Source organism: Pipistrellus hanaki (assembly GCF_964339955.1).
Source record: "Pipistrellus hanaki genome assembly, chromosome: 17".
NCBI lineage: Eukaryota > Metazoa > Chordata > Mammalia > Chiroptera > Vespertilionidae > Pipistrellus > Pipistrellus hanaki.
In genome coordinates, this window is record NC_140519.1 from 27,859,998 (window position 1) to 27,882,507 (window position 22,510).

Sequence of the window (22,510 nt, forward strand, 5' to 3'; positions counted from 1 at the left end):
CTGATCCAGTCTTCCACACCAGGCAGCAGATATAGGAGTTAGGAAGCCACTGTGATGACACTAGCTTCAGCCACTGTCTCATGAGTGACCCCCAAGCCAGAACTACAGATCCAAGCCCCATTCCTGACCCACAGAAACTGGGAAAGAAAATAATTAGTATTGTTTTATGCTATTACCTTAGGGGATAGTGGGTTCCACAGCCATAAAAAATTTAATACACAACCAGTAGAAAAACAGACTTTGTGTTCCACAGCTTACCTCATTGATTTCAGTGCCATCTGCATTGTTATATACAATTCGATAACCAGTGACCTTTCTTGAAGTCGGGTCCCAGGCTAACCGAGCACTGTTAGAGCCAACATTGGAGATCCTCAGGTTTCTTGGTGGACTTAAGGGCACTTTGCAGTAAATGGAATTGAAAATAATTAAAAATTTAAATAATATACTTGTAAAAAAGACCAAAAAAAAAAAAAATCAAAAACCCCAGCATCTTTAGCTTCTGAACTAACTATAAATGAAAATTTTCACTCATCAAGATAATAATTTATAACAAAAAAAAACTAACAAAAAATTTCCTTGTATGAAATGAATAGTAATAAGTTATACATGCTTAGAAATTAATAAGATTTAGGTAAATTTTCTGTGCCTTCCTTCTCCAGTCAATACTATTATAGCCTTGTAAAGAAGCAACCTAATAGATCAACCGGGACACCTGAAATTGAGTCTTAGCTACCCCATTCACCTATCATATGATTCTGGCAAACTCACTCTACTTGTCTATCCCATAATTTCCCATGTGTAAAATGAGGGTGATGCCTATCTGCCATCTCCACAATACAATATACAGATGATATATTAAAGAATTGTACACTTGAAATCCATATAATTTAATTAACCAATGTAACCCCTTAATAAATTCAATAAGAATATTTAAAACTAAGTAAAAAGTAGACTAATAAAAAGCATGCTAGTCTCAGGTACAAATAGCCAGGACATCAGTTTTTAGGGCCTTTATAAAAAAAAAATTCAGCTACTAATAGTGGGAAAAGTTATGCACATTTTTTTTAATATAAAGAATTGAGTATTCCAAGTGAAAGACAGATGAGCTTTGGGAAAGTTCACTTAAGTCAACTGATATATCAGATGCTCTACGACATAATCCATTTCTTTACTTCTGTGTTGAGCTCTCCCAGTTGTTTTTTGGGGATGCGTTTTTGATTATTTGCTGTCATGATTACATTTGTGTTTCTTCAAAGAGCAAGAACAACACAGTCTTGATTAACAAAGAAAGAATGTGGAAGAAAACCCCTTTTCTTATCATTAAATGTCTACCTATGTTTCCCAAATAGAAACTCAAAGACAAAAGCACTGTAGAAGCTGTGCTAGTCCCCTCTTCCCAAGGCTCAGGGATGGGCAAGACCCAGAGTCTCTGCCCTTTCTTATATTTACCTTTTCTAAAAAGATTAAAAACTCCCTACTTTGAACCAAAATTAGACATGCCAAGAAAATTATTACTCAAATTATTAAAAACTTATTTTAATAATAGTCTGAGATAAAGAGAACTGCAAAGATTATATAAAAATGATAATTTTTATAAGAGTGGGGGTAAAAGAAATATTGAGTAAATGTGTGTTAAGTGCTTTCACCTGTACTGCTATTGTTCCTCTTTTTACAGACTCCAAAATGTTACATTGCTTTCCCATTGTCACCCAGTTAAAATATGACTTGAGCTGGGAATTTCCATCTTGGCTGCTTTGATTCCAAAGGCTATGTTCTTCCCCCTCTATTCTGATCTAGCCTTTAAATCTACAAAGATGTTGGTGGCTAGAAGATGCTATAATTCAGTTCTAGCATCCATATGACTTATAATAATAACACTAGAAGAAATATGTTTATTTCCCCTAAATAAAATATGCATTTTCTTTTTTTTTAAATTTAAAGTTGGTTTCAATTGCAGCTGAAATGAAATATTATTTTATATTTGTTCCAGGTGTACAGCATATTAGTAGGACATTTATATAATTTCAGAAGTGATCCTCCTGATAAGTCTAATACCCAACGGGCACCATACACAGTTATCACAATATTATAGACTATCTTCCCTATTCTGTTCTTTACATCCCCGAGTACAACATTTTCTTAAGTTACAATTAGCTCTTAAGAGGTTTCAACCTAAACCAGTATTTCCAATTCAGAATCCCAATGTTGATTTGGGCTTTTGTTACAGCATTTCATCTGAATGACGGAACTGCTCACGTGTTGTTTCTTGTCCTGAAACGGGATCGCTGGCCTCTTCTCCAAACATAGCGTACACTGTGACTGTGTACTCTGTATTGGGCAACAGCCCGCTCAATTCAATATCGGTGTGGGTCTCTCCAATTTTCATCTGAAAAGAACACACGTTATCAGATTGTGGGCCAATGTGTATTATTCACGCTGATCAGAGTAGAAGTGCATAAAAGTAAGACTTCACAGAATAAGCCTGTTTCCTCCCAACCCCTTCATCAAACAGGCTTCGGTCAGAATTTGTTCATTGTCACATCATTTTATATTAGGAACAGATGCTATGGAACCATATGAAACTAAACATACCCGGGCATGCTGTTTTAGGATAACTCTTTACATCTGGACAAGTGGCAACTGCAGCGAGACTAACAGTGTGAGTATTTGGTCCCCAGAAGAGTGTGGGGTGGAACCGAATCAGAAACGTTCTCTAGAAAGAGTGTAAGCTGCAGGCCAGCATGCTGGAGGCAGCGCCAAGTGGGCATCTTTCAGCACTTGGCTAATTTTAACCAGTCGCCTGGCTAGAGGCCCAGTCTTTGCTTCAAACCCAGTTTTGTTGCCCAGTTCAACAAAGGGGCCTGTCCACCTGGATTGCAAGTCTTTTCCAGGATTCAGGAGAGACCAACCCCTGATGCCCACGTTGGCAACTTGCTTTTTGATTCTCGTGATTTTTATGACCCTTGGAATCAAGCTAGCCACCATTCTTAATTATGAAACAACTGAGTACAACTGCATACCAGGATTGTCTTAGTTTTGGTTTGGAAGGAAGAAAAATATCTCCATAGACAGTGTCCAGTCACACAACTTCCTAGGTTATTTTTGTCAAACTACAGGCCCAGTGCATGATATTCGTGCATGGGGGTGGGGGAGTGTGTCCCTCAGCCCAGCCTGCACCCTCTCCAATCTGGGACCCCCTTCGAGGGATGTTCGACTGCCCGTTTAGGCCCGGCCTAAATGGGCAGTCGGATATCCCTCTCACAATCCAGGACTGCTGGATCCCAACTGCTTGCCTGCCTGCCTGCCTGCCTTCCTGATTGCCCCTAACTGCTTCTGCCTGCCAGCCTGATAACCCCTTAACCACTCCTCTGCCAGCCTAATTGATGCCTAACTGCTCCCCTGCTAGCCAAATTGCCCCTAATTGCCCTCCCCTGCAGGCCTGGTCCCCCACAACTGCTCTACCTGCAGGCCTGTGTTCTCCCCAATTGCCTTCCATGCTGGTCTGGTTGTCCCCAACTTCCCTCTTCTGCTGGCCTGGTCACATCTAACTGCCCTCCCCTGCAGTCTTGATCAATCACCCCCAACTGCCCTCCCTTGCTGGCCTGGTCCCTCCCAACTAACTTTCCCTGCTTGCCATCTTGTGGTGGCCATCTTGTGTCCACATGGGGGCAGCCATCTTGTATGTTGGAGTGATGGTCAATTTGCATATTACTATTTTATTAGATAGGATTAAACATTTTAATTTTGAGAGATCTCAACATAGATAACATAAATGTAGAGGAAATATTATACCCTGATGTAGCCACCAATCAAATTTAATAAATATCAACATTTTGTCATATTAACTTCACATGTTATTCTTAAAATAATTAATATATTCAGATAAAACAGAAGTTCTCTCTCATTCTTTCTGCTCACCACCTTCACCCTAATGTTAAGGTATATTTAGCTTATAGATCTTTTTTCTTTTTTTTACTTCTATGCATATATCTATATATTTGTAAATAATAATATATATATGTATATATAACAACATACATAAATGGAACTATAGCAACCTAATATTTTTACAATTTTTTCTCTGTCAATATTATGTTTCAAGACTTATCCATGTTGATACATAAGGGCAGAGTTGACATTATTTAATTCTTTTATGATATCCTTTTGTATAAATATGCTGTTATTTCCCATTCCTCTATTGCTGAACATGTCAGTGTTTGCAACATTTTGTTCTGAGCAAGTTTCTCCATTGATTTTTCCCTATGATAAATACATCAAAAATTGTATATATCTTTAACTTGATGAAATATTTCAAATATTCTCCAAGGCAACTGTACCAATTTACATAAGTGATTCTGTGTCCTCACATACTCACTAACATGTAATATGATCAGACTTTAAAAATTGTTTACTAGTCGATTGGGTATGAACTAGTATCCCCTTCTTTTTTGTCTCTTTCTTAGTGAAACTGACCATCTTTCCAACATCATTTTTAAGTCTTCTTTCTGCCAAAAGGGAGTTCAAATAAATATTAAATCCAAATGGCCAAAGCGGTCTAATCTTTGCAAATAAAAGAGCACATGTCACCAATGCTCTGTTCTTGACACTCAGATTCACCTTATTTTGGCTCTAAAAATTTCTGTCACAAGAGGCAGTTAGATAATGTTATCTAATCAAGTTCTGAATGCCCTCTCTTGTTCACCTGCCTATCAGGACACTCCCAAGTGTCATAGATACTTCCTCTTAAATCCTCCATCATCTCTATTATAGTAATTATGTTTCCTATAAATTAAAAATGAGGACTAAAAGAAATTATTCAATCCAAGATTCATCATTTAAAATAGAATAAATGCAAAAAAAACAAAAACCCTCCACATTGATGAGATACATTTGTCTACCATGCAAATTAATTTTTAAAAATTTCCTAAGTCAGTACACATAGGGGAAACAGTCATTTGTGAACTGCATATAGAACTGTAACATATGTACAATTTCACTAGAGTCATTTGGTAATGCTTAGTGTAATGACTGGTATACCCTTTGAAAAAAGAAACTCCATTTCTAGCATTTTATGCTAAGGAAATAATCAGCCATACAAAATTATATGTTAAAAAATGGTCATAAAAGCATATTTATACAGAAAATTATCTAATTGTCCAATAATATGAGATTAAACAACAATGGAAATGTATAAATATGTTTAAAATGACGACATAAAATATTATTTAACTGTATGGAATGATAGTCACAATAACCTAAATAAAAAACAGAAGAGTACAAAATCATTTCCATTTGTTGTGTTCAACATGAAGTAAAAAAAAACACAAAAAAACTTGAACTAAATGTGAACAACTTATTCCCTCTAGGTGGTTCGATTACAAGTGATTTTCCCCCTCTTGCTTAATGTGAATTTTCTAAATTTTTATAGCATGTCTGTTTTAAGAAAGTCAAAGATTCTAGAACTGTAGTGGCAGCGGGTAGTTACCTCTTTTTCATCCCCAGCCAGACCCTCCGTGAGAGGAGCATAGAGGATCAGGTATCCCGATGCCCCAGCCACTGCATTCCATCGTGCCCGCAGACTGTTCTCAGTCACATCGTACAGTTCAAGGTCAGAAGCCATGGGTAAAGCAACTGCAAGAGAAGATTGCTTTTTGTAATGTTCAAAAACGTTACCAGTGTGCTTGCTCATTTCAAAGTATCCAAGTGCTACTTAAGTAAACGTAGCTTATTTTTCAGATAATTTTCATCCTTCAATCTGTTCACATAGCCTTCTGGGAGGATAAACATGGGGAATGTTTAAAGCAAGAATGACATATCTTCTGGTTTTTTATATCCCGCTACAGCGATGGGCCCCTTTCCTTGGCAGCCAGTCAAGAGCAAGAAGACTATTCTGACCACTGTTCTATGTCCATCACCAAACAGTGTCTGACATGCAGCCGCCATTAAAAAATAGTTGTTGAGTCAATAAAATGACATTCTGTCAATAAAATGACAGAATGAGTGGATGGAGGAACAAATACACGAATGAATAAATACTCATTGACAAATTCAATCAGGGACAATGATGAGGCATGACTAAGTAGCAATAGGTTTGAGAAAAATGGAATAATCAATAAATAAGACTGGCTAAAATTGGGTGGTAGGAGAAAGAGATTAAGGATAAATTACAAGTTCCTGGCTTTAACAATGCCAATGAAAACCATGAAATATATATTTTTTTATATATGAACCGAGGCTTTCCAAACTCTGGACCTGCCTTCTTTTCCAGTCACAATGTCAAGTTCAGGATTTGGTTTACACGTGCAGTTCCTTGTTACACTTGGATTGGAGTGTCTATAGCAGCTTATTGCACTAATTTGATCGCATGTCCTTGGTTTGCATTCCCTCCCTTACTAGACAAAAACTTCCTTAAGGTCAGGAATTGTTGCTAAAATACTTATGCCAAGTGGAACTATTAATAGCTACTTAAAAATCATTGTCAGGGATAAACCCAACAATGTATTGGACTGGAGTGTTATTACCATAATGCCTACACATAGTTATTGGTGATGTTTATATTGTTATCATTATCCAATCAGAGGTAGAATTTTTAGACTAACTGTGCATAGTGGCAAACATGTAATAGGACCTCAATTCACATTTGCAATAAGTAAATGAGTGGGTAACTGTGTTTTTTAAGATTATCTTTTCCCAAGAGAGAGAGTGTATATTATCATGATCATGCTCAGGTAAGAAATTACTAGTATTCAGAAGCTTGTTTTAATTTCAATGATATAAAAAGTGAAAATAGATGTAACATAATGCCCTTGTGATTCCACTGGACAGGAGAGCTACCGAGCTCCTTCTCTACTTCTGCTGACAAATTCAGGCTCAGTGCTTAGTTTGTAATAGGCATTCACTAACTGTTTGTTTACTAGATAAATAAATGTATTTTTCACCCTTCACCACTAAGGTTACTCTCTCCTACACATACCAGACTGTTACCATATCTCTCCCAGCATGTAGCCCCTGCAAAATGTAATGATAGCTTGGTCCAGTACAGCATGCAAGCATGACTATTTTCTAGGAACTTGACTCAGGATGTCCATCAATACAACCTGAGCAGAATTCCAAATTAGGAAGGGCTGCCTAAGCGATGCTATACAAGGTCAGAAGTGAGGTAGAATCCAATACATACGGGTGGTCTCGGTTCCCCGCAGGCCTTCACTAGCGGTGTGAGAATACACTGCAAAGACTGAGACCTGATATTCAGTGAGAGACATCAAGTTTTTCAACACCGTGGAAGATTCACTGCCATCCACCACCACCTGTTTAAAGCACAGATCAGAAATGAGAGCATGAAATGTCCCTTGAGCAAAAGTAACACAAAAAAAAACAAAAATACCTCTAGCAAGAACATTTCACTAAATGTGTTATGTGTGCCACATCCTCTTTCCCCTGTGCAGCTGATTCTTCTTGAATTCCTATTTGAAGTGATGCACCTTTTATGGAACATGTTCAAAACTCCCTTATTAACTCCTATCTAAGGGGAAATTGTATCATTTTTATCCTAATCACATCTGCTTCATAACAGTTAACGTGTGACCTTTTTTTCCATGGAGCTTTGGAGATTAGTCATGAAAAAAGATAGAACATTGGAATAATTCTGATTTTTTTTGTCCAGATAATTTAAACCTTCGTGATCTACTTCTCTAACACTTAAAAAAATTATAACCCCTGCCATAATCCAGAAAAAAAAATGTGCAACAGGCCGAGGTTAGTCAGGGGTTAGAACAATAAAAGGTTAGCACTTAAAAAAAAAGATTTCATCACATGTTAACATATTCCCTGTGAATTGCTATATCAAAGGTCGGAACTGGGAAGAATCCAATCATCTGGCAATAAGTATTCTCCCATGATGGCCAATTCATGAGGAAGGCCAGCCACAGATGCTTTCTTATGACTTCTCCATTGCAATAATCTCCATAAACGTCCAGGAAATTCCAAACCCTGGAGGAATATGTGACCGCATAATTTGGAATGCACAGACTTCATTAAGACAGGGAGTTCAGACCACTCCACTCCCAAAGTAGGAAGAACACATGGATAGCAAAAGGAAGCTCTGGGCAGATAACTAACTACTGATTTCCTTTGTTTTAGAACCCATTAATTTTTAAAAAGAAGAGGGGGGAAAAAAAAAAAAGCTAAAATAGGTTGTGTTAGAAATGGATACATGACCAGTTCTGAGAGTTAGTTGATGGAGGTGAGAAGAAAAGATGCAAATAAAGTACATGGACATGTGGGAATGCATTTAAGTGAAATAATTCTAAGTGCTTATCACAGAATAACCTTATAGATACATTTCTGTCTTGTCTTCTCTACTGTAGAAGACTTGAGAAAATGAAATAATGGTTGAAAAATATCATCTCCTCATTACCTCGTCTGGTTTTCCACCCCTGGTAGGATAATACACGACTCTGTATTTTTCCACCTTCCCTGGGGCATGAGTCCAGTTAACTATAAAGCTTCTGGCGGTGACTTCAGAAGTAATCAGCTCCGTAGGCGGCCCAATGGTGGCTAGGGCCAAGGCTAAATTAAAGAGATACAAGAGATGAACCTCTTCCCCAAAGTTATTTCTTATTCACCTGGGAAACCCCCTTATTGACTTCATGCCACCCCTAAGATTTTAATCTCTAGAGAATCAGTTATTCACTCCAACATTTGTTCATCAAAACATTTAAGAGTCTATTAAGTACCAATCCCTACACCAGGTTCTGCGGATACAAACTTAAATAAAACATAGTCCTTGACTCTAAGGAACTTGCTTAAAGAAATTGCTATAGAATAGTAAAATACAAAAACACCACACTCATTGAACATGTGTATATCTACAAGTAGTCTTCTAAGTTCTTTATTATTTTATTTACTTCTCAATAGTTACTATTATTCTTCCCATTTCACAGGTGACAAAACCAAGCCACAATGCACTTAAGTAACTCCCCTAAGTCTCACAATTAGTAAGTATCAGAGCTGAGTTTGATACTCAAGCTTCTTGACACACGAGTCTGTGTTTTTAGGCATCAGAAGGTCCAATAGCTATACTGAAGACTTCAACAAATGGCCAATATCTAAAAGTATAAAAAGAAGAAAAAGCAACCAACACACTGAATGTCCACTACAAGCTAGACACTGTGTAAGCACTTTGTGCTATATATATGTTAAAGCAAATGATTCTATAAAATATTTGGGGGATGTAAAGTTCAGGGTCCTTCATCTTTAGGATTTCTTATCCTCTAGGTTAAGTATGTCAAACTCAAAGGCTAACACAGTCCAAATAAATGAGCCATGAAGCCTGCGGGCTGCAAGTTTGACATGCTTGCTCTAGGGGCATTTACCCAACGGACTTCAATAACCATTACACTGGGGGAGGGGACAACATAGTTACAAACACTAACTATGACCAGGAAATGTATTATATGCTTTATCAGCATCCACATGTAGAGATTTTTGTGTGTGTGTGTTGGGGGGGGAGGAGGGTGGAAATCAGGGTTCTAAAGTACTCTCATTAAGAAGCCCAGAGAAGTTTGTTCAGGAAACTACTGCTTGACTGCCCAGCCTAGTTCCTCAACAAAATTAAAAAGCTTTGCTCTGCAAAAAAAAACCTTGTTTAAAAAAATGAAAAGACAAGCTACAGATCAGGAAAAAAATATTAACAAACTACATATCCAAAAGAGGATTGGTATGTAGGATATGAATAAAGAATTCTCAAAACTCAACTGTTAAAACTAAACTCAGTAACAAAACAAAACTAAAAGAAGTCCAATTGGAAAATGGGCGAAAGACATGAACTGACATTCACCAAAGAGCATATCACAGAGGCAAAATGAGCATGGGGAAAGATGTTCCACTTCACTGGGCATCTGGGAAGCACAAATTAAAACCACAAGGAGCTGCTATCACTACACACTGATCAGAATGGCTAACATGAAAAAAACAGTAGCAACAATAAATGTTGGTGACAATGCATAGAAACTGGATCCCTCACTGAGGGTGGCCCCCCAAAATGTATATACACTTTAATAGCTGATAACTTTGAAAATGAAATGCATTTTAATAAGCACTGCCTTTGTACTTATTCAAAGTGTGTACATACATTTTGGGGGACATGCTATATATTCCTGGTAGGAATGCTGAATGCTATGGTCACCCTGGAAAATAGCTTGGCAGTTTCTTAACTAAAACTAAACTAAATATAAAATTACAATATGACACTCTGAACTTTATCCCAGAGAAATTAAAATGTACGTTCACAGAAGAACCTATTCATGAATGTTCAGAGCAGCTTTATTTGTAACAGCCAAAGAATGGAAACAACTCAGATGTCTTTCAATGCGGGAATGGTTAAACAAATGGTGGCACATCCATACCGTGGAATACGACACAGCAGTTCAAAGAAAAAGCTGCTAATACATGCAACAACTTGAAGGAATCTCTAGGGAATTACCTTAAATAAAGAAAGCCAATCCCCAAAGGTCACATACTACATGATTCCATCTATATAATATTTTCAAAATGAAAAATACTTAGAGATGGAGAATCAATTTTCAGGAGTTAGGGAGAGGTTGGGGAGGGACAGAATGAAGGTGGGTATAAAAGGACAATAGGCATGATCCTTGTGGTAATGGAAGTATTCTATATTGCGACTGCATTAGTGCTAGCACCATGCCCCTGATAGCTTACGCTGGTCTTGCAGTAGTTTACCATTGAGGGAAACTGGAAAAGTATACAGGCTCTTTCTACATTACTTCTTACAACTATGTAAATCACATATGTCAAACACAAGGCCCGCAGGCCAAATCCAGCCCGCCAGGCCTTGCAATGTGGCCCGCACCGCGCTGTCATCACTGCACTCCACTGTCAGTTTATGACATTGTCAGTTTATGACTGTTCAGTAAACCATTCGGCCCGCGATTTAGGCTGGATTTTAGATTTTGGCCCCTTCTCTGATTGAGTTCGACACCCCTAATGTAAATGGACAATGATCTGAAAATCAAGTTTAATGAAAAGACACAAACATGATGGTCTAAAGGAGAAAATTATCTAGTGGTTAAAGTATTCCTCCCTCACCCCACTGATATACCCCCGTTTCTGTTAGGAGAATAGAGAACTCTATTTAGAAAGTCAAGATGAAAGATGGTAAGAATTTTCCTAACCCATGTGCGCAGAATGACTGCTCTCCGTCACCGTTTACCTTTGATCTCCCTGTCTTGTTCTTCCACTCGGAGGCAGACCGTCCTCGTCAGGCTCTCCACCACCGTGTGCATCAGGTCAAATTCGGCCACGTTGTACACGTGAGTGCTGTCGGGTTCGGAGGCGATCTCCTGCAGCTCGTTCTCATCTGCATTTTTTACCCCTGGCAATGAGGACAACAGGGAGGGTTAGGACATCCATGCCCCATTTGAAAAAGCAACGGCACTGTCCCCAACCTGAGCCCCTCAGTCTCACTGCAAAGTACCTGCTGCTTAAAGAGGCACATCTCTCCCGGCTGAGGCTTTTTAAAAGTCACCTTCAGAATCACTGTTAAATGGTTTAGCTTCATTTTTTTTTTTTTACATATTTTTATTGATTTCAGAGAGGAAGGGAGAGGGAGAAAGAGATAGAAACATCAATGATGAGAGAGAATCATTGACCCCCCTGCCTTCTGCATGCCCCACACTGGAGATCAAGCCCACAACCCAGGCATGTGCCCTTGACTGGAATCGAACCTGGAACCCTTCCATCCAAAGGTCAATGTTTTATCTACTGAGCCAAACCAGGTAGGGCGAGCTTCATTTTCTTCAGTATGTCTTACCCCAAAGACATATCAATGAAACTAACTTCTGTCTTGCATGAATATTGCCTAAGCAATAGTAATTAAACCAGGATTCTAAACTATCAAAACCTCAGGTTTAAATTTCTATAAAACATATTTACTTAAATTGAGAGATTACTAGAATAAAAATAATATTTAACGATCCTCATGAATATTATTATAATATAGTGTTACAAGATAGCTTGGGGGGGGGGGAATTAACATACGCAAATAAAATAGGCTGCCTAGTAACCATTGCAAAAAGGAAAGCTCTGGTTCTTCCACAATATTTATTGAATTCCCTTGCTATTGGTTAAGTGCAATGCTGGGTATTTATAATACAGTGGGAAATACAGTGATACAGAAAACCCTCCACCCTCATGCAACTTCTCCAGTCTCTATTTTAGCAGTGGATGCTTTCACTTACAGTGTGCTTACTCTGCCCCAAATGCTTCAGTGTTTGATGAATATTAACATATTTAATCCTCACAACCAACCCTATGAGTTTGGCACAATTGTTTCTCCCATTATACAGATGAGTAAGCTGATGCACAGAGAGGTTAATTAACTTGCTTAAGAAAACATAACCCTGAAGTGTACACCTGGAATTCTGCCCAGACAGTCTAGATCCAAAGTCATATGCTCTGAACCACTATATAGTGTTGCCTCTCAGAAGACTGCACATTAAAATGAGTAAATATTTACCAATGAAATTAGAAACAGAAAAAGGAAGGCACAGGATTGGTTCTTATGGGTGTGAAGGTATATCTCTCTTCCGCAGGCTTCAACAAACAAGGAGCATCTATCTATATAAAAGCCTATGTGACCATCGCAATGAACGGATGACCAAACAGGCTGCATGGGGCAACCAGGCCAGCAATGGGGACAGTTGGGGTTGACCAGGTCAGTGGGGGGGGGGAGGGGAAGTTAGGGGTGACTAGGCCAGCAAGGGGGGGAAGAAGGGGATAACTAGGCTGACAGAGGGGCCAGTTGGGGTGACCAGGCCAGCAGGGGGCACAGTTAGGGGCAATCAGGCAGGCAAGCAGGTGAGCAGTTAGAAGCCAGTGGTCCTAGATTGTGAGAGGAATATCTGGCTGATCCCTAATATCAGGCCTAAACTGGCAGTTGGACATCTCCCAAGGGGTACCAGATTGGAGAGGGTACAGGCTAGGCTGAGGAGAACCCCCCTCCCCCAAAATGCACAAATTTGTACACCAGGCCTCTAGTTTCTCTATAAACCTCTGACATTGTAATCATCTAAGGGTGTTAAAAGAGGTACTATGGAAGAAAGGAAGAGCAATTACTGGGGCAACATGAATTACTTCTTAGAGGCCTGGCTGTACCATTGAATTCATCTTCCAACCTCAACACATTGAGTAACAAAGCATTGTTTTTTTCTCACCTATTTGCTTTAGAGGGTCCTAGGATAATAAATACTACTGGTTTCCAGGTAATTTCAAGAAGAAGAAAAAAGTTCAAATCACATCTGAATTCAATTAAAGTTTTGTTTAAAAACTCATCCATTCATTATGAACAAGCCCACAAAAGGGAGAATAAACACATGAATGAATCCCCCATCAGTTTACATCTTATGAAGGGATTTCCTTTGTTGGGGGAAATGATTGCAAAATAAAAAATGAAAATTAAATCAATCTGTCTGATGTTTCTTGCCTGAAGGACTTCTACAATAGCTTCTAAAATGTTCAGTTGGATCTGGATCCACAATAACAAAATCACATTAGTGCATACTGAAGCAATGAGCTTAATAGCAGCCATGCCTTTCATGCTGGTTAGTTAAAAACAACAAATTTGAATTTATAGATATAAAACTTTAATTCTAGGGAAGATAGTCCCAATTCTCTCTCACCAAATAGCAAAATAGTTGGTTGCAAAAAAGCAGAGAAAGAGAGGAGATGTCACCGTGACTTGGAATGGCTGGATTTGTAAGGACAGGGCTGTCCCCGTCTCTGTGCCCCAGCACCCACCACAATGCCTGGCACACAGCAGATAAGCAAATACTTCCTGAATGAAACATTCTATTAACTACATTTTGATAGCAAATCTAGGAATGGGTCAGAAGAACTGTGTCTAGATTTGGGTTTGTTTTTATTTTGTCGGTCTCTAGGAAATAGAAGACCTTCCTACTGCCAAAGAAAATGTAAGCATTTTCCTCAAGAGCAAAGTTGCATCAACTAAATATTTTGCAGTTATTCTGCGCGCGCACATGTGTGTGTGTGTGTGTGTGTGTGTGTGTGTGTGTATACATACATATATATATATATGTGTGTATATATATATATATATATATGTATGTATATATATTCTTTTCCACAAGAATGATACCTTAAAAAAGAGCTTCAGAGAAATAATATTGTGTACTGGAACTTTGTTACAACTTCTTTAAATAACTGCAGGGCCTTAATTACTTGAAAATGATAAATGGGTTTCTCCATATACCACCAGAAAAGACACAGCATATAAAGAGATACTAAAAAGTTCTGACTGGAACAAAGTAACAAGTATGAACCTAACCATTGTCCTTTATACTTTTCACAACATTTTACATATGGTATCTCGCCTTAGAGGTCCTCACACCATAGGACACAGGACAGTTACCATCACTTCCATTTTAAATGTAGGTTGTAGGGCTCAGATCATTTGACTAGTTGTGATGAGAGTCAGGACTAGAAACTGTACAGGCCTCCTGGCTTTCCATGAAGTACACTTTGCATTCCATATTATTTTAAGTGGCTGTGTGTCCGTCCCCATTGTTGGAACAGAACTATAAGTGACACATACCTATGGCAAACAGCTCCACACCAGATTCACGAAGGTTCCTGGATGGTGGAATAATATCATCTTGGGATTTCCCGTCTGTGATTAAGATGCCAATTTTGGATACTCCAGTTCTTGATCCTGCTTCTGGCTTAAAGCTGTTTTCAAAAATGTAGTTCAAAGCAAGACCTGGCAGAAAACAAGGAAAAATAAACACAAACCAACCACCTCCAATAAAAACCCTTCCAGTCCTGCAAAGTGTAACCACAAGATGAGTAACTTATTGAACTAAAGGGATTTTTATTAGATGCAAACTTTCACCTTCATTTTTACAACCTCTTCCTTGACAGATTGGATGAAAAATTCAACTCCACCAGAAGAGAGGCAATACAAATAACTGACTACTGCATCATTTCAGAAATTAGCATCTACAACAAATATGGAATTCATGGCCCATGGACATGACAGATCTGTGTACAAGAAAATGTAAACCTTTATAAGTTAGAACAAAGCAAGAATCCCCACACAATAGTGTCTGTTCAAAATATTATCTCTATACTTTCAGTTTTGCTAATGATGGCCTATAGAACCAAAAATTCTTTCCTATCTCTCTTTTTTAGAGGTTGCAGGGGAAAATCTCAAAGAAAACTGAAATCCTGTCTTTTGAATGTGATACTTTTCACTGAGAAAAAAATAAGAAATGCTGCAATACTTTTTATAGGACTTGTGTTGAATATATTTTTGTTGTATGAACAAAATACCCATTAGATTATGCCTCAGATTGGCTAAGCAATTGTCAGAATTTCAGTGGTTTCCTTAAAAGTCAATGACAATATCTACTAGTATATATTTTAATTGGGCATCTATATTGGATGTGCAGTAAGGGTAAAACCTGTGATAACCCCTTGTGGCTAGGATAATTATCATCTAAATAGTCTCACATTCTTCACTTATTAAAAATATCAGTGAGCCAAAGAGCCGCACATATTTTCATGATAGCTACTGACTGAAGAATAAGGGCCAAGAAAATGCCTTCCTTAAATATAAGGTAGGAATGTGTCTTTATTTCATTGACAGGGTGGCTGGAGGAGAAAACAGGTGAAAAGAGAGGGAAGAAAAGGGACTTACAAAGGTTAAAACAGCTAGGAGCACTATCAGCCTCAGAGACTACCCCATTTCCTTCTAAGTCAACCAAGCCCCTCCTGGGACATTCTATTCATGTGCAATGGGATGTCTGGGTTTTAATTTATGAAGCTGAGTTTGAGAAAAGCACTATCTGAGAACTTTAGAAGCTAGAGGAAGTGACAGGAGAAGAGAAAAGAAGACTCCCTTTGGTTTAAAAAAGTATTATGCTAAGTCTTACAAAGAGGCTGACTAAAGAAATAAAACTATCCTTCAGCAAAATAGGCTGCTAAAGATGTGGGCTGAACAAAACATACCTGTTAGCGTATTTCCTCCTTTGTATGGTAGATTCCGGACAGCTTCAATCACCTCATCTTTTGTACTGAAGGCATTCAAGTGCCATTCTATTCTGGGATCACCGCTATACTGTGCTAGACCTGGAAAATAAAGGTAAGAAAGCCCACAGAAATGATGGGTTACTCAAAGCTCTAGTGGACTAGTCAAGAAACTAGAATGATGAACGGCCGAATCCTTGCAACAATTTTGTCTCCATCTCACTATGTGCTTTCAAGAAAGATTCCTGAAGGTTAAGGGTGGGGGAGGAAGAGGATTCCTGGCATTAATTTAAGGAATTAGTCAAGAGAATTAATTATCTGGGGGCTGAGGAAATGTATCTATTTTATAGCCATCTGGAAGTGAGCACTTTTAAAGTATTAGGTACTTAGCGTGTGTGTTTTTTTAAGTCTGGATTATGTTTGTAGATAAAAAGGTCTAGATTTATACGTTGGTTCTTATTCTCAAAGAAGGAGTTTCCTTAACGCCTACTTAAAAGCAAAACTGGCAGACTTTTGTAATAAAGTGGACATGTTGCTTAAAGATTTTAAACTTTTTATTTGCTTTTTATTCTTAGCTAGATTTAATGTGACAAAGATTATCTTGTACTATAAAACTCTTTCCAATTTCCAGTTGTTTTAGCATAATGTTTCACTAGATTAACTGTTTCCTTTAAAAAGAAAACTTTTACCTAATAAATTTTAAGCCAACTCTAACTTAATAATAATAATAATAATAATAATAATAATAGAAGACTTTGACTTCCAGAAAATTAAAATAGGTTCAATAATTAATTGAATGACAGTATCACAGCAAAATTAATGGGAACAAATAATTGGCATATCCTATTGATCCAAATTTGCATTTTGGGGTGCACTACTATAGTGGGACCTGTAATTCTGAAAGTCACTCTGTAAAGAGCCTTTGAAATTTCTTAAGAGGCTTCCCCAAAGTTTTACACTGACAGTTGACTGCTATGAGTAGTAGAATGTGTACCAATCCGTGTCTTCTCTGAGCCCACATCGAACGCTGTAACCAGGTTTTCCAAGAAAAGCCGAACCAGTCTGAAGTTGAATCTTCCAATACTCCACGAACCATCAACCAGGATTACAATATCAGCGATTGCTGGCGTTTGACAGAAAAACTTCACTTCTGCAAAGTACAAACCAGAAAAGCACCCGTGTTACTGTTGGAACTTTTAAAAAGAGTGAGTCTATTTCCATGTCCTTCAAATAACTTAGTGCTAAGACTACAATAAAGTTCCCATTAAGGCAACTGTGTTTTTACAACTCTTCCCTTAAAATGCATTTTCACTGGGCAAAAATCATAATAGCTTGGCTGGCCGCAGAGCCAGTGTTCTGGAAATAGCAAAGCACTGGCAGGTTCACACCAACCTGGCAAGATGAGCCTTCTACATATTTGAGAAAGCACTGTCTGTGCAAAATCATCCAGCTTTGGTTTCAGCCTGCAGATTCTTTCCAGGAAAAGTCTTAGCAAAACCAGTGTGACAGAGATGGGGAAGATGGCCGGGAAGCAGAGGCAGCTCTCCTATTCTGATAAGTAAGCTAAAGGAAGTGACAGAAGAGAAATGAGGGATTCCTACACTAAAGGAAAAGTCAGGGCCATACATTTAGCCTAAAAGAGGCACACAGACCTATGCTAACATAGGATTGGTTTGGGGAAGAAGAAAATTAGAAAGGGCCCAAGAATTCCTTCAGATTCAAATTCTTATGCTCAGAACAGTGCCCCCTTATCCACGTGATATTCATTCCAAGACCCCCAGTGGATTCCTGAAATCACAAATAATATATATCCTATATAATAAAAGCCTAATATGCAAATTGACTGAATAGTGGAATGACCGACTGGTCACTATGATGCGCACTGATCACCAGGGTAGAAGCTGACCCTAGTCTGCAGGCCCCAAGTCAGCCAAGGTGGGTGCAAGTGGGATGCCCCTCCAATCACCCCACCAGTTGCCCCACAGATTGGCCCTGATCTGTGGGACCTTACCCATGCACAAATTTCATGCGCCGGACCTCTATATACTAGTATATAATATGTATGTTTATTCCTATACATACATACCTATGATAAAGTTTATGACTTCTCTTTGGCTTATCCTAATTGTTGGCATCACTATCCTTGCACTTTGAGGCCATTATTAAATCAAATAAAGGTGACTTGAACACAAGCACTGCAATGCTGATACCATGACCATCAATCTGATAACCTAATTGATTACTAAGTGACTAACAGGTGAGAAGCATATACCGTGTGAAAACGCTGGACAAAGGATGGCACAGGAAAGTGTGTGTGGAGGGTGTTTCTTCACATTACTCAGAATGGTGTACAACTTAACACTTGTCAATTATTTATTTCTGGAATTTTCCACTTTATATTTTTGGTCCACAGTTGATCACAGGTAACTGAAACCACAGAAAGTGAAACAGCCTACGAGGGGGAACTACTGTACTGTGTCTCTGTGGCAATAAGATTTTGTCCCTTAAAATCCTTTCAATAATTGATTTCTAAATGGCCCAAGTGGGTCTCACAACAGGGATTTAGAACAGGATTCCCAGGGGCTGGAAAGTCCCAGCCTGCAGTGATTATGGGCAAGGTGCCAAGGGCAAACAGCTGACTTTGCAACAAAGGAAGAGACTGTCTAATAGGTCTATGCTTGACTAGGAGAAAACCACCATTGTGGTGCACACAGAACTAAGATGCTCAAATATTCTTACTGTGTTTAAGAACCCTTCAAAACCACAGGGTATTGTTAGTATCTTTAGTAGCATTCCCTCATACTGTAGTTTGTGTTTCCAAAAAAACTAACTTCACTGAATTTTCATATTAGGACCGGAGATCATGAATTGTGTGTGTTGGTGTCATGCCAACTTCTTGAAATTGCCAACAAATCCCCAGTTTGTTTTCTAACATTAAATGACTATAATACAATATTTGAAATATAATTTATGTAATAAAACCCAAAATGTATAAGTATTCATAAATAAGTGGAATATTTTTTCCTAGAGAGAAAACAGTTGAATTGCTATGGTTGGGCTAGGCAATTTAATCTATATCTCTGCACCTAGCAGGCCACAATTTGCTTAAAAAAATCTTGGATTTTTTCCCCCCAGACATAAATATACATGGAATATCTAGATCCTCTTACCAGATGGGGGAAAATATATTTGCCAATGAAATACTCAGATACTCATATGGAAGCTATATAGTACAGTTCATTCCAAAGTTGATATATTACATTTTAAGGCAACATATTTCTCTTCTTTAATACCAAGTACAAAGTCACCACCAATTTGGGATATAATCCTACTGTATCAGTCCAAAATATTCTAAAACAGAATATTGCAAAAAATCACGGGATAAAAATTTATTTTTTTAAAAATAATCAGGAAAGTTGAAGTTTGATGAAGCATCAAGAATCTGTTTCTCTCATTTTTAATAGGGAAACTTGCTTCAATTGAGAGTAGCTTTCTTTCTCTTCCAAAACTATTGGGAATATTATTTCACTTTTTTGTTTGGGTACATTGAAGATAAGGTCTTAGAAATCTCTCTTTATGTAGAAGAGGACTATGAAAACAGGTATTAGCTATGTCAAAATTTTTTCAATAAAAATGTTCTGTCTATTCAGCTTACTCAAGTCATTTTGACTTAGAGATATAAATCCTATATAGTTTCAAAGTAAGATAAAATTAATTGATTATAAATTAGAAGACTGTCAAATTTAATGATATTAAAATTTTGAAAGTTGCTCATAAAAAACACTTTAAGAAATATATAAAGTTCCAACTGGAGAAGACATGTACAATATAAAAAACTGAAAAAGAATAGTATCAAGAATATATTTTTAAAAAAGAGATTAAAAATTTAGAGAATAGGAAAGATATATAGCCATAAATGAATGGAGATAATTTAAACTACATTGGTTATCAAAGTAATAAGAAAAATTAAGGTCACAATAATATACAATTTTCAGTGCTCTTTCAACTGAAAAAAATATAACTTTAATACCATTTATAAGTGTTCCAAAGATAATGAGAAATTTAGGTATATACTTAAAACATCTGCAGGATCTGTGTGCTGAAAATCACACTATTGATTGAAAAAAACAAAGAAGACATAATAAATAAATAAATAAATAAATAAGATTACAGATTGCTGTGTTTTTGGATTAGAAGACTGAACATAGTTGAGATGCAATTATCTCCAAATTTACCAATAGGTTAATATGATTCCTATCAAACCTCAGAAAGAAGTTTTTGTGTTTTTTTTAAATATAGTCAAGCTTTTTCTAAAATTTATATCGGAAGGCACAGACTTTAGAATAGCTAAAACAATCTTGAAAAAGAAGAATAAAGTGGAAAGAATTACTTTACCAGATATTTAGTCTACTAACTATAAAGATATAATAGTCAGTATAGTCTAGTTTTTTAGAGATAAACACACACATCAATAGACACTAATAGAAGAGCCAAAAATACACCTATACAAATATGCTCAACTATCTGATTTTAAATCTAAATATAATTTTAGACAAATGTGCAAAAATAATTTAACAGACAGTGCTGGGGCAACTGCATATCCATGAAAACAAACAAATAAATTTGATTAAGACCTCATACTTTATATCCAAATTACTTCAAAGTGGATAACCAACCTAAATGTAGTAAGTAAAACTAAGAAACTTTTAAGAAAAAATAGAAGAGGATATACAGATGGCAAGTATGCACATGAAAAGATGTTCAACACTGATAACCATCAGGAAAGTACAAATTAAAACCACCATGAATTTTCACTGTACACACCTATCAAAATAGCTAAAAATAAAACAGTAATAACAACAAGTGCTGGGAAGTATGCATAAAAACTGGATCACTCAGACATTGCTCATGGGACTATAGAATGGTATAATTGCTCCGAAAACAGAGCAGTTTGGCAGTTTCTTTAAAAAAGTACACAATGAAATTATTATATAAACAAACAATTGCACTCTAAGATGGGCATTGATTCCAGAGAAATAAAAACTTACATTTACACTTACACTCACACACACACACTGTACACAGATGTTCATAGCAGTTTTATTCATGATAGCCAAAAACTTAAAATAGTCTAGATGTCCTTCAAAGTTAATGGTTAAACAAACTGTGGTACATTCACACCATGTACTACTTACTACTCAGAACTACTAACACAGACCTGAGAGAAAAGAGCTAATCCCAAAAGATTACTTACTTCATGATTCCATTTATATAATACCTTTTATGTAAAAAAAAATAAAATAAAATAAATTAGAAATTGAGGACCAATTCATGGTTGTCAGGGATTAAGGATGGAGGGTGGGAAGGAGATAGATGTGATTATAAAGAGGCAACATACAGATATTTATGGTGGTAGAATGTTCAGCATTTTTACTGTGCTTGTGAATACACAAACATACACATGTGAAAAAATATAGAGAACTAAATAAACACACACAAATGGATACAAGTAAAATGGAAGAGATCTAAAAAAGTGACTGTACACGGTCTTTAGCAAACGATAATTCTGAAAATACAGGTAGTGTTAAAAAAAAATAATAAAAAGCTAAGCAGCTAAATATGGTCAAAGGAAAGCACCCAATATACAGGCTACAACACAAACATCATAACATTTGGAAGGAATTATCCCCATTATATTCTATACCTCTGGAGGTGCGTCAAGAGGGGGATTTGGAAGACTAACCATTTGCCAACATTCTATATCTGAAAGTTATGTGCATCATTATATTCAACCTCACCTGCCTCTCTTCACTGCTTCTGCATTTGTACCTGATTTGTGGTACTAGCCCTGGACTATTACGCTTTGTTTCCATTTCTATCTCCCAGACTATTTTATTTCTATGAAAGGTAAGAAGTAAGCTTGAGAGGTAAGAAATTGGTGTTTTATCTTCTGATTTGTTTTGTCTGGCTCAGCTCTTGGCATGCAGCTCATCAATGAATGCGAACTACATTGAGCTGTGCTGTTGAAAAAGAATTTCTCTTCTTACATAGTAATTCATCTGTCTGGCAGAGCCCTAGAAAAATGGACCATGATGGCTGAATTAAGTGTGGTCTCTCCTGTTTCAGGACTACACTGGAGAAGTGGATTACAGTTATTTAGGAGTTAGTATCAGCTTTGCCTGTCTTCCTTGATACTCTTCCAATGCTGGAGGCAAAGCTGAATGAAAGGCGAGCATTTACTATTTTTACTCACGCTATTTTAATATGCAATCAGAAAAATCTCACAATAATTTTCTCCAGCATTAGTCTGATTTATTTAGTGGCTCTGGATTATTTATATTTTCTATGCCACTAGCAAAATATCTAGGTATACCTTTCATAAACCAAGACATCAGAAAGAAAATTGTGGTCACAGAACAATTTTGCACTTAAATTCAAGTTTTCAAAC

General features: G+C 37.2%; 1 protein-coding gene across 3 annotated transcripts in view; it reads right to left on the bottom strand.

Annotated features, from left to right (window-relative positions):
• Positions 1-22,510, bottom strand: part of COL14A1 (collagen type XIV alpha 1 chain) — a 174,031-nt gene that overhangs the window by 113,662 nt on the left and 37,859 nt on the right. For all 3 annotated transcript variants that reach the window (XM_084864968.1, XM_084864967.1, XM_084864969.1), the window contains exons 6-14: positions 17,057-17,212; positions 16,045-16,164; positions 14,630-14,794; positions 11,231-11,392; positions 8,417-8,568; positions 7,178-7,307; positions 5,486-5,631; positions 2,257-2,386; positions 259-398 (exon numbers count right to left, since the gene is read on the bottom strand). In XM_084864968.1, coding sequence (XP_084721094.1) covers positions 259-398; positions 2,257-2,386; positions 5,486-5,631; positions 7,178-7,307; positions 8,417-8,568; positions 11,231-11,392; positions 14,630-14,794; positions 16,045-16,164; positions 17,057-17,212 — 1,301 coding nt within the window. The remainder of the gene's footprint in view (positions 1-258; positions 399-2,256; positions 2,387-5,485; positions 5,632-7,177; positions 7,308-8,416; positions 8,569-11,230; positions 11,393-14,629; positions 14,795-16,044; positions 16,165-17,056; positions 17,213-22,510) is intronic.